The sequence below is a fragment of the Leuciscus leuciscus genome, assembly GCF_965113295.1.
Source record: "Leuciscus leuciscus genome assembly, chromosome: 15".
Lineage (NCBI taxonomy): Eukaryota > Metazoa > Chordata > Actinopteri > Cypriniformes > Leuciscidae > Leuciscus > Leuciscus leuciscus.
This window is the reverse complement of record NC_138739.1, coordinates 28,135,668-28,149,087: the sequence shown is the minus strand read 5'-3', so window position 1 is coordinate 28,149,087 and position 13,420 is coordinate 28,135,668. Positions and strand designations below refer to the sequence as shown.

The following is a 13,420-nucleotide window of genomic DNA, read 5'->3' as shown; positions in this document are numbered from 1 at the left end:
TCACTGATTTGGGGGAAAAAAACACACAAAATGACTAATTTTCAATATAAAATGTGAATGTGGACTGGATTTTTTTTTACCTTTTATCAGTGTCTTGGACATGTCAAAGATTAGAAACAACATTGGTTTTGATGCATTGTTAGTTTTTGTGCAGCATCAGATTTGAACTTTTTCTCCCTCATTTACTGTTCGTGGCTGTTTTTGCCCCATTGACTTCTATTATAACCACATTTTTTGATTGCAAAGCCATGACACCATATAATCATGCATTTTTGATTGTTGGTGGTTTTCCCTGTTGGGAAGAGGTCAAATTTGTAATTTTTACTGTTGATAACCAGGTGGCACCATTAACCCTTTAGATAGGCCTGTGCAAAAAAAAAGCTTAGTTTCTGGCTTTTACATGGAGTTATATGGAGTATAATAGCATGTGTGTGTGTGTGTGTGTGTGTGTGTGTGTGTGTGTGTGTGTGTGTGTGTGTGTGTGTGTGTGTGTGTGTGTGTGTGTGTGTGTGTGTGAGAGAGAGAGAGTATGAGAACTCACCTTGATGCGTCTGAGAAAATCAAAATATGCACCTCAGCTCTCAGAACTACATGGAGTAAACAAAAACAAAGTAAGTGTATTTATGCATCTGCTGCCTTTTGATGGTGAGAAATGCAGACTAAACAAAGCAAGTGGATTTAAACACTTGCATGCAAGCCTGCTGGTCATTTGATGGTGAGAAGAGCAGCAAGCAACATGAGAAAGGGCTTGACTTGTAGTGAAGTTTTAGAGATGAATATGCAGCCTGACCCCTCCAGCGAGCTGCAGGATGTATCGTCTTCTCCCTCTGACACCACAGACTCAGGAGAGTCAGATCCTGATTTGGATGTGGCACCCTCATCATCCTCCTCTAGCTTCCACTGAAGGAGAGGAGGATTCGGACAATCCTGGATCTGGGTGGATTGGGAGAAACAGCGAAGTGTGGTTTTCCACCAACGCAGAGACAACTCCCTTTCTTCAGCCTGCCAACTCCCGTGACTCCAGGGCCGACGCGCTATGCCATCGCAAGGGTCCAGAACATGGATTCTGTGTTCAATCTGTTTTTTACGGAGTAAAAATAGGAGGGGAAGGCGATGATCCCACAGGCAACGTGTGGACTCCCCTCTGGACCTGTAGACGCCGGCCAAAATCAGTAGCCCCATATAGGCACGGAGATCTGTGGAGTCCACCCCGGTCCAGTTTCTCATTGTGCGGCGCCCATTGAGGTTGGTCATGCTGACAATGAGGTCAATCATCTGCTCCGTAAAAAACAGAATCCGTTGAACACAGAATCCATGTTCTGGACCCTTGCGATGGCATAGAGTGTCGGCCCTGGAGTCACACCTCTGGCAGGCTGAAGAAAGGGAGTTGTCTCCGCGTTGGTGGAAAACCACACTTCGCCGTTTCTCCCAATCCACCCAGATCCAGGATCCTCCGAATCTTCCTCGCCTTCAGTGGAAGCTAGAGAGGATGATGAGGGTGCCACATCCAAATCAGGATCTGACTCTCCTGAGTCTGTGGTGTCAGAGGGAGAAGACGATACATCCTGCAGCTTGCTGGAGGGGTCAGGCTGCATATTCATCACTAAAACTTCACTACAAGTCAAGCCCTTTCTCATGTTGCTTGCTGCTCTTCTCACCATCAAATGACCAGCAGGCTTGCATGCAAGTGTTTAAATCCACTTGCTTTGTTTAGTCTGCATTTCTCACCATCAAAAGGCAGCAGATGCATAAATACACTTACTTTGTTTTTGTTTACTCCATGTAGTTCTGAGAGCTGAGGTGCATATTTTGATTTTCTCAGACACATCAAGGTGAGTTCTCATACTCTCTCCCACACACACACACACACACACACACACACACAAATATGCTATTATAACCATATAACTCCATGTAAAAGCCAGAAACTAAGCTTTTTTTTGCACAGGCCTATCTAAAGGGTTAATGGTGCCACCTGGTTATCAACAGTAAAAATTACAAATTTTACCTCTTCCCAACAGGGAAAACCACCAACAATCAAAAATGCATGATTATATGGTGTTATGGCTTTGCAATCAAAAAATGTGGTTATAATAGAAGTCAATGGGGCAAAAACAGCCACGAACAGTAAATGAGGGAGAAAAAGTAAAAATCTGATGCTGCACAAAAACTAACAATGCATCAAAACCAATGTTGTTTCTAATCTTTGACATGTCCAAGACACTGATAAAAGGTAAAAAAAAATCCAGTCCACATTCACATTTTATATTGAAAATTAGTAATTTTGTGGGGGTTTTTTCCCAAATCAGTGACATCATTTACGAATTTGGCAATTAAAGAGTTAAAATCCTGAATTTTTTTTAAACATTTAGTATTTTTGAGCAGGACTGAGGTTGATTAATAGATTTATGCAAAAAAATGTGAAAAAAATATTTATCTGATACATTTTTACAGCAGTTTAAAGTAGTGGCTGTTTTCAGCCACAAACATAACGAAAGGGTAGTAAATTGAAACAATGCACAAGGGTTAAACAGTGTCTTTAAACAGACTCGTACTGACTCTTATTTTGCCTGACAGAAAGAAAATCTTGTAGCCAACTGAAGGCGGAGCGTTTTGACCAATCAGATGAAAGGGGCGTTTCAGCAAATTAAATATCAAACCTATAAACCGATTTGTAAACCACAAACGAAAAATGAAAAAAAACAGAGCCAGAAGAAGCCTTTTTGGTTCGACAGCTCCCTTTTCTAACAGTTTCGACACTTTGGTGCGAAGAACGTGGGCAACATCCCTTCTCACTGTCGTTTCGACCACGGCTGAAAAGCGCGGGGGTCTGCGAGCAAACTGTAGCGAGTAGCCTCATTTTATTATATTCAACACCCACTCTGACATACCGGGGATGGCCTCCCAGGCCTTGGCCCGCATAGCTAGGGGTTAAATGAAGACTGGAGACGTGCTTTTAATGTTGTGTGAACAGCGCTCATGTGCAGGGACTCGCGCTTTACAGCGGGTGCATCCTTTATCACATCTCCAGTGCAAGCCGGGGGTGAGAACTGATATGGAAACAGTTTGCATGTGTAGGGGTGCGTACTTTACAGTGGGCACACAATCTACATTTATTATCTCTCCCGCACTGGCTGGGGGGAGAACTGATACTGTGGTGACAGTGCTTATGTGTAGGGGTGCGTACTTCATAGTGGGCACACGAACTACATATATTACACTTCCGGGAAATGATAGTACACGCCTGCGCACATATATTCAAAAGCGCATACCTATAGACTGAACTCGTAATACGCATGTGCACGCCATCAGCGTTCTCACGGGTTCGCGTTTTTGAAGTTTGCGAAGAAAGAACTTGAGTTTTCTGTTAAAACGGTATCGTGTTAGCGGCCCCTAAGTTAATAACTAATGATCGTTGCGACGTAAGTGAATCAATCAAAACTAACTTTAGCTGTACAACAACTATATTCTAGAGCTGCTATAAAGCCAAAACAATCTCTGTTACTTTAATTTCCTATTATCAATGTAAAGCCGCTTTGGAACAATCTACATTGTTAAAAGCGTTATATAAATGAAGATGACTTGACTTGACTTAAACACCAGACCAGGGGCCAGTTGCATAAACATAGCCATTATGTTAAGACTGTGTCTTAATAACTAGTATGATCAACTAGAAGTTAGTTAGGGGTAATCAGTCTTACTGTTCGGTGTCAAATTAGACCAATCTACGTTTTTATGTTACTGACTTTAAAAAGTTATTAACAGTTTTAAAGAATAAAATTGGATGACTAACTTTTAAGACTAGTCTTAACAGTTTATGCAACTGGCCACAGGACAAACTATCTGAGATGGCAGATTACTTCGAAGAGAGGTTTGGAATTCCACAGTGCGTGGGTGCTATCGATGGTTCTCACATCCCTATATTAAATACCAATCAGATTTCCACGACAGAAACAGATGCTGTACACTGCACAACTTGTGTGAATTGGACATGGACAGATTTGTGCCAGAGTGGTGTGGTGATCGTGATAAAGATGCTCAGAGGCTAGAAGTGCTCTGCAACAGTTGTTCATGCAGCAGCAATCATTTTAAGTGGTTGTTATATTGTGTTTGTTACAAATAAAATATTTGAAATGAAGATTTGGCGTAACCCTTGTTTGTGACTTGAATACAATTATTTATCCTAAATGGTACGTGGTTACATCAGACAATATCAGATCAATAATTAATAGGCCATTTAAGCATACAGATAGAATACCTCAATATTTTTTTTTTAAATAACATACAATTAAACAATCTTCTCACTATTAAATTAAATAAATACTCGGCTCTATTGGTATGTCTTTTTTTAATTGCAGTTGTAAGTATATGTCTGTTAATGTTTTTAGATATGGTCACTTCTGTTAATGGTACTTTTAAATGTGAAACTGCTTATACATAAGATATTTTTGATATATGAATATGACCTTATTTGCATCTCACCAACTTCTAATAGGTGGATATTACAGAATACAAAAGGTGCCCATCAGACAGCCGTTTAAATAATGTGCCCACCAATAAGCAAATTACAGAAAAACAGCCACTGTGTATTTCGATAAGAGTATCATAATCTCTGAATTTTATGGACATCAATCATGACTGAGAAAAATGATCAGTTTTATTGTTTTGGGAGAACAGTCTGAGGCTGACTATCCTCAAACAATGGAGAAACTCGTAAATTGCTCTAATAAGAATGGTTAGGAAAGGTAAGTGGGTGACCAAAGTGTGTCTTTTAATGGCCCATGAAGATGGTGATATCTAGAGAGCAAGGTGGCCAAATGACAATATAATAAAATTTAATGATCACAATTGACATTACTCAAAATTGCTGAAACTTATTTTACACTATTTATTCATACATGCAATTTTATTGCATTTAATTGTATATATACACAATTACATTCATACAACAATTGAAATGCTAAAAAAAAATTATCAATTGGTCGCTATGATTTTGTATGGTTAGAGCTATTGAAATTTATAAAAAAAAAAATCTACTTTTCCATTCTACTTGAACATAACAGCAATCAGTTTGGCAATTTTTATTTTATTCCTTTGAAACTTACATCTTTATCCCTCATAGCCCTTTCATTCATATCAAATTACCTTCACTGACTAAAAGCTTTCACATTGCCCCTCAAACACCATCAATTAATTCAAATTAGATTCTATTTTGGAAAAAAAAAATACACCCACACAGCAGATGAAACTGGTTAAAATTAGTTTTTATTATAATTATTAGCTGACAGAGCAGAAACAGATGAAAAAAAAATTTTTTTTTTTTTAAACAATTCATAAAAGAGATGCTACACAATGGCAGCATCCCGGGGGAAATGGAATGGTGTTAGTTGTCAGCAGTAGTCAGAACAACAGTCAGCTTTTGTGTCCGAAACACTACACAGGCATTCGAGATCACGGAACGGATCATTCCGAGAAAAGAAAAAGATGAATCGACTGAAGCAGACCTTACTAGATGTGTTTGTTGTACTGCGATGACTAAGGACCCGAGCTGTGGTATATAATATAACTGCTAAAATACAGAGCGTACTGCTAGCAAACCAAATCGGATGAAAGGAAAATAAGAGATGGTAAAAACAACATGACCACCACCTGACAGGTAGGACTCAAGTTTCATTTAGCTAAGATTGTGTGCTACATTCAATAAGCAGAAATGCTTTCAACCCAAACATTTCCTTTAAGGAAAGATAAAGCCGTGACTTAAGCGGTACGACTTCCAACAGGATCTAAAATGGTATAGACGGGACACAAATGAATTGTGCTTTAGACAAAAATAATAATTAAAAATTGCATTTATACACCCTAAATACAGTCCAATCTTAAATTCACAACCCTTTGAAGCTATTTGGGAAGGAGCTAACAAGATTTCCTTCATCTAAAGTGACATTTATAAATAACACAACATCCAAATATTACCTAGATGCCGTTATAAGAAAGCCTAAGGGGGAGCACATCACAACGGTAACAAAGTGTAACGTAATATATCAATTGTTCCTGTAAGAAAAATAAAAATGAGCTACCGTCAGACTCATCTGATTAACAAATCGCACAAACATGAAGGTCTAGTAGTAGTAGTCCTGTTGTGGCTGCTGCTTTTTGTTAGTTACGTCCATCTCTGTAACCATCCCTGATGCACAACTCTTGGTTAAATGTCTTTTAGAAGCTTACGAAGAAAAAAAGAAACAACCCAAAGTATTTAAAAACACACACACACACACTACACCAGCAGATGTATAACCACCTCAACAGTATAACAATTCCTTAAACTTGTAGCCTTTAAAAAAAGGCCATTTTGAAAAGGGTGGAATGAGTCCACAGTGAAGCTAAAAACAAAACAAAACAAAAAAGCAATGTATTGACATCAAATACACAAACATACACTTTCATATCTGTTCATGAGACGCTGTGGGGCAGAAATCGGGAGCTGAAGTGATTGGATAGCATGGTCCACAAAAAGGTCAATCCGTGGCGTCACGCGGGATCCCTCCGGTCCTGTGTCCTCCACTTCCTGTGGGTAAGTATGTCCATGAGTCTCGGAAAACGCTGAACGGAGGCTTTAGTTTCACATAATGGAGGAATTTCTCCACCTGGAGGGCCGTAAATTGAGAGTTGTGGGTGATATCACCACCATGGATGTGTATTAGATCACTAAAGCCCATTGGGTAATGGTGAAATTCAGTAGATGGATACAAAGGCCTGTAGAAAAGGTCCTTGTGTCTCCTTGATCTCTGATCCCGGTACAGTTCTTCTCTAGGACACTTGGCCTATTGGGTCTTACCTTAGACTGTACAACTAAGGGTCTCGCAGGAGAAATAGAGAGAAAATATAATATTTTTTTTATTTTATTATTGCTTATGGGCTGGTTGTCTGATACTGATAACCGACCAGATGTCCAACAAGACAGGACTATAATTGTGTGAAAATGTAGGGAGATTTGATCAGGGCACTACTTCCATGTGTTTGCCGTTTGGGAAATGGAGCGGGAAGGGATCATGTCCAAGAGGTACTCTCGCTGGCGGTCCACCGGAGACGTCGTCCTGTGCACGGACAGACTGGGGTTGACATAAGCCATGGTGACACCTGTCGGGGGGGAGAATGTGAAGTGGTTAATGATTATTATTCATTTCGAAAGGTTGACCAAATACATATCTACAAGATTTTTTTGAACAAAGACCGTTTGAAGACTGTTAATGACTGCACTGCGAGCTAGCTTTGCCTTTCAAAACAGGGTTGTGAGGTAACACCTAGCAATTACTAGCCCTATGCTAAAGGTCATGACACTACATGTTGTTTATTAGAAAAACAACAGCTGATATTTGTTAACCAATACCCATTTTTCCCAATAATCAGTTGTTTACTATGCAAAATTCATGATAACAGGGTTAAGATTTTCAGTTCAATTTTTACATACCTAATAACGCAAGAAAAGGTACATTTGAGTTAATGAATTGAATAATACAGAATTTTAATAAATTGACAGTTGTGATGGGAACAGGGTTGACATTTTAAGATCGTCCACTTCTTACACATTTAATAATGTAAGATAAAGTAGTTAAAAAAAAGAGAAGAGACGTTTACTTGTCCATAGTTAAAAAAAGATGACAAACAGTTTTTTAATAATCAAAAAGTACCAAATGAAAGGATGATGTCATATGATGGTTTTTGATTAATTGAAAATCACAGATTTTAAAGAACTGATAGTTAAGATGGTAACAGGGTTGCAGTTAGTGATAAAAAGACATTTACTTGTCCATGCAGAATTGAAAGGATGTCATGACATGATTGTTTTTTAATAATAAAATAATACAGAACTGTAATAATCAATAGTTATGATGGTAACATACATACCAAAAAATGTAAAAAAGTGATAAAAAAAAGAGGACATTTACTTATTAAAAGTATGATCATTGTTAAAAATTCTGTACTATTCCGTTCATCAAAATACCCCCCAAAAAATTGATGAAAGGTTTTGATCCACTTTAAATGTTGACTACTGTATATATATATAAAATAAAATATATTGGATTTTTGTGTTAAGAAAAATGTGTCACATGTATGTTGACGAGCACTTTTAGCCCATTTTTGTATGTTTGCCCTTTGCAGTATCAATCAGCTACTGTACACCGAAAAAGGTGCGCAGATACAGGAAAAGGATACAGGAAAAGAGGAGACAGGAAGGGGCAGACACTTTTTTAAGTAGGCATCATCTACCTGTGGTGCCGCTGTTCTGTTTCCTCCAGGTATTGGTGTTGGGGTTGCTGCTGCTGGAGCCCTTTTCCCCCGCCCTCACGGCATGCTTACCTGGCCTGCTGACCAGCGCTGCGGCCGTGACGGCGTTCTGGAGCTGAGAGGATGTGGAGAAGCTGTGGCTCACCCCGCGTGCGCCCGCGCTCACCGCCTGCTGTATGCTGCGGGACAGCTGGGCTGGAGTCTGGGGGGGGGGGGGGAAACATATTCAAAATCAGAAAAAAGCTATGTTATGGACAACAGCCAAACTAGGAGTATCCATTACCTGCTTAGTGGTGATGGTGTGGTAGCGACCGACTGTCGTCCCTCTGTTGGTCTGCTGGGCCAGCGACGTGCGCACCTGCTTGTACTGCGGAGACACCAGCACGTGTTCGGACTTAATCACCGGCGAGGATGAGGAGGACGAAGATGAGGTGGTGGTGGTCTTGGAGACGGGCGAGGAGGAGGCCTGCTGCAGGATGCGCTGCTCGATCTCCTGCTCCTGCTGAAGGGCTTTGACGAATGCGGCCTTCAGGCGGCTGGTGTGCTCGGCCTTCAGCACCTTCTTCTGGTTGGAGCTCATGCAATGCTCACACAGGATGGAGCCGTTGCTTTTCTCCTGCCTCCAGCGAGAGGTGAAGTCTGTCTGGCACTGGGAACACTTAAAAGGCTCCTTGAGTGCCGGGGTTGATGAAGATTCAGTCTGCGGCTGCTTACCTGGAAAGAAAACAAGTGATATTAGCATGGTATAGTTTCACAGCTCATGCCATGTGCTTTTCTAGGCTGTACCCACTTTTAGCCAGCGTGTCTAGCAGGTTCTGCACCACCATCTCCAGCCCCACCAGGTAGATGAACTCATTATTGGCCGCCGAGGGCAGGAAATTGAGCTCTGGTGCTGGAGGTTTAGGTGGTGGGATCTCAAGGAGGGTTTTCTCCAACTGTTTCCGTAACGCAAGTTTGGCGGCGGCCTGCCGGCTGGCGGGAGAATCGTTAGAGTTGACAGTTGAGGTGCTGCTGCCCAGACCAGACTGAGAGGTCTTCAAACCGGTTGAAGAGGCCTGGACATGGGAAAACATGACGGTGAGATGATTTCTAGAATATCAGTTCATCAAGACAAAATTTGATGTTGTACACAGAAATATACAAAATATCTTTCATATTGCAAGCATTTTTGTTCATGGCATACTTCGTGAAGTATATGCATTTTTATTATGGCATTTATATTTAAAATATATATTTAGTTTGTATAATATAGCTACTATATCTAAGCATATAATAGCAAAAAAAATTAATTATAAACTTTTATATGCCATATTAAATATAAAATGTATATATGCATATCACACACACACACCAAGTATTAGTAGCTTTGTGTACGTACAATAAAATATTGATATGCTACTAATATAATACATCTATATATACTAATAAAATATGTATAATACAACTACTGTCCCAAGATAATTTAAGGATATGATAGCAAAAATATTTATATTAAAATGTATGACAATATATACAATTATAAAATGTAAAAATATAAATGTTCTAATACTATAATAGCAAAAATGTACATTATAAATTGTATATGCTTCTAGTTAGTAGTTTCATAAAAATAAATAAAAAAAATGTATAAAAATCATTAAAATAAATGTATAAAACAAAATTTTTTAATATTATACTTAAATATTACTAAATATAAAATTAATATGCTCATTAGTAGCTGTAATTATGAAAATACAATATAAAATATTTATAAATAATGCACCCATATAATATAAAACACACATAAATATAAAAATATTATTTATAAACATTTAGCGTAATAAATATTTGTACTGCATCTACTAATATTACTGTAATAAATATATAATAACTGTAAATCAACAGCAAGTGAATGACAGTGACCTGTGAGACCAGGACGTTTGTGCCGCCTACACTGGCGACCCGGATCAGGCCCTGCTGAATGATCCTCTGGCCCTGCACCTGCACACTGGGTACAGAGGTGCGCGCGCCCAGCAGGAGAGGAGGAGGACCAGACCCCGAGTGCTGCTGCTGCTGCTGCCGTAGGGTCGCAATCTGCTGCGGGGTCACCGCAATGGGCTACAACACAAACGGCAAAGAAAAGGGATTAGTTTCAAAGCTAAAGCTGTTTTTTTGTTTTTTAAGATAGCAAAAACGATGCATACCTGTGAGCCTCTGACTAAGGGTGGCATGACTACGGAGCCGTGCTTGGAGACCTGCGCTCCACCTCGAACCAGAGGAGGAGGAATGACTGTCCCTGAGTTTCGGTTGGAGACCTGAAATCAACCCACGTATTTAAGTCTCAATAGCTCTTCACAGTTCAACTCGTAAAAACATGTCCTGTGTGACTGAATGGCACTGACCTGAAGGGGTCCTTTAGTGGATGAGATGCTGCCCCTGACGAGAGGTGGAGGAGCAGCCGCAGAATTGGTTGACTGCAAAACAGAAAAGGTCAGTTTTATACCTCAAACAACTGGATTCGACTAGAAAGGCATTATTTGTTGTTGTGTTCTGTTCATCTTACGTTTCTTTTAAACCCGTTACCTTTTGCACAACGTCTTTTTGTGTCTGACTCTGCCGGAGTTTCTTCAGCAGGACGAGTTTGGCCTCTTGCAGACGCAGTTCTTCTTGCAGCTGCTTTATGATGTGCTCCCGTTCTGCCGGGCTGCTTTTCTGCACGCGCCACGAAGAAGGAAAGTCACGTTAGCGAGTGAACGGGCCGTTTAAAGCATGAAGTATGTGTGCAAAACTTGATAAGTCGCGTCAAAAAGACATGACATTGTTACCATTAGCATCTCGGTATCTGTCTTCTTAAAACTGTAGCTGACCCCATTCATACAAGGACTAGAAGGCTCATTGTCTGACAAAACAATGACATCATCATCTGGCGTCGAAGGTCGCTCTTTCTTTATGTCGCTGAGAGAGACAGACGGGAAAACATGAGTCAAGGCTGAAAACATGATGTTAAATACCTGACTATTCAGAATGTGAAGTACATAGAGCAGAGGACTTCATCCCACAGTGCAATAAACTTTCTAGACTCATTGTTTGCTCATACTACCAAAAGCTGGATTAAATATGCTAAATATTGTCTTTATTATTTTGTAATCAAAACTGGATTAAAACTACTAAATATTTTCTTTATTTTATAAAATAATAATGGTAATAATAACTATTATTATTATTATTATTATTATTATATAAAATAAAGGAAAATATTTAGCATTTATAATCCATTTATCATTATAATAATTTTTTGTTTGTTATTATTTTCTTTATTCATTATTTCTGACTGTATTTTTTATTTCTTTATTTTCAGAGATAACTATTGGAAGCCAACATGCTGATTTACATCATGACAATGTAGTGTACTACTGTTTGAAACGTTTAGTATTGTTTGACATTTACAATTTTATTTGATGATTATTTACAATAGTATATATTTACATATTATAAAACTAAGTATGCAGTATATACTATACTAATGGCCCACTGCTCCTCACCTAAAGCTGCATTTCCTGCACTGCCCACTAGAGGTCGTCCAATGACCTCCGTTTGCACATTTGTTAAAAAAAAAGAAAAAGAAATGCTCTTCAAGGAAGCGGAGCAAGAAGTTTTTAACACGAAAATGAAACATTTTCACGGTTAGATTAAACACAAGCTGCTCCGAGTTCAAATCAGCCATAAGGAGCAATACGAGAGCGGTGTCACGTTGACGACTTGTAAGGACAGTAGTGCTGTACCCAGAGTAGGTCTACGGCTCCTCCTGAGGGACGACAGAGGAGGAGGAGGAGGAGGAGGGGGATGGGATGGCTAGCGTCCAGGCTATTGTGTGTACTCCGTCCTCAACTTTCACTGCAGACAGGGTGCTCGCATATCAACAAAGACACCCTCTTTCATGCTTCTGCTCCGGCCGCCGATAGGAAATCTGCTGCTTATAGGATAAGGGTCAAGTACTAAACATATCGCAACAACACACTCGTCAATAGTGATATTGGCTTCTTGGGAGGCAACTGTAGCAACTGCTTTTTCTGAAGACAACAAGTTAATGTTTGCCCACTGACGGTGTTCTAGGTTGTTTTTAGGCCTTTTTAGGGTTTTCTGAATGGACGCATACTGGTCTAAAGAGCTTATTCCCCAAGTCATTCTGGTCCCTAAATATGCTTGAAGTTCCCTTATACCGAATTTTGTTTGTGCATTTATATCGCTCGCTAAACTAAAACTGTAAAATTGCCTTCTGAAGTAATAGCATATGCTACAGTGATGCTGTGTTCAAAAGGGTTGTTAATGTGTTGTTTCATGATAAAGTGTTCTAGGCTGTTGTTAGGGCGTTGCTAGGGTTTTCTGAGTGGAAGGCTAAAAAGTACTGTAAAATCAGACATACTTTTGTCACAAACTGGTTTTTGCCTACTATATAGTAGGGAAACATGCAATTTCGGATGCCTTTATTCCCAAGTCTCCATGGTCCATAGTTTCTTCGTACTGTTTTTGTTTGTTTGTGTTTGTGTTTGTGTGTGTGTGTGTGTGTGTGTGTGTGTGTGTGTGTGTGTGTGTGTGTGTGTGTGTGTGTGTGTGTGTGTGTGTGTGTGTGTGTGTGTGTGTGTGTGTGTGTGTGTGTGTGATTGCCTACTAAGCTAAAATTCAGATTCCCTCAAAGTAACGGCACACATTTTGACGTATCTTTCATTTCTCAACAAGTGTGGCAACAAGCATTATACCCTTTTCATCAGGCAGCAGACGAGATGAGGAAGAAGGGTCAAGTAAACGTTCCTAAAGTACGGCCCATTCAAGTAAAAGGACAGGAAGAAACGAAACATCCATAAGCAGCACTTCAGTTTCCTTAAAAGCAAACCGACCAATTAAATCTATCCGTCAAAACACAACATGCCCAAGTTTACTGGAACCACTGAGGTTCTTCATGGGAGTTTATCTTATGACGTGCGCAACCTGAATTTCACTAGAAGTGACTTTATATCACTTCCTGTGTATTAGCCAGCACCAACAAGATCACGTGATGCAAGAATTTCCCTCTGGTCACATGACTCACACCCTCCCTTTTCTTTAACTGTTCCTGGCAGTGTGGAAACCATGGCAACGGCCGGTTCAAACCAGTTTG

At 39.7% G+C, this 13,420-nt stretch overlaps 1 protein-coding gene across 9 annotated transcripts in view; it reads right to left on the bottom strand.

Annotated features, from left to right (window-relative positions):
- gatad2ab (GATA zinc finger domain containing 2Ab) overlaps window positions 1-13,420 on the bottom strand; it is a 56,731-nt gene that overhangs the window by 22,033 nt on the left and 21,278 nt on the right. For 7 of the 9 annotated variants that reach the window (XM_082138829.1, XM_082138830.1, XM_082138827.1 and 4 more), the window contains 5 exons: window positions 11,091-11,220; window positions 10,849-10,977; window positions 10,668-10,739; window positions 10,470-10,580; window positions 10,189-10,383 (listed from right to left, as the gene is read on the bottom strand). In XM_082138829.1, coding sequence (XP_081994955.1) covers window positions 10,189-10,383; window positions 10,470-10,580; window positions 10,668-10,739; window positions 10,849-10,977; window positions 11,091-11,220 — 637 coding nt within the window. Of the gene's footprint in view, window positions 1-5,243; window positions 7,138-8,268; window positions 8,489-8,569; window positions 9,001-9,076; window positions 9,342-10,188; window positions 10,384-10,469; window positions 10,581-10,667; window positions 10,740-10,848; window positions 10,978-11,090; window positions 11,221-13,420 lie in introns of those variants that run through there. The other 2 variants (XM_082138831.1, XM_082138828.1) reach the window with 1 other exon arrangement.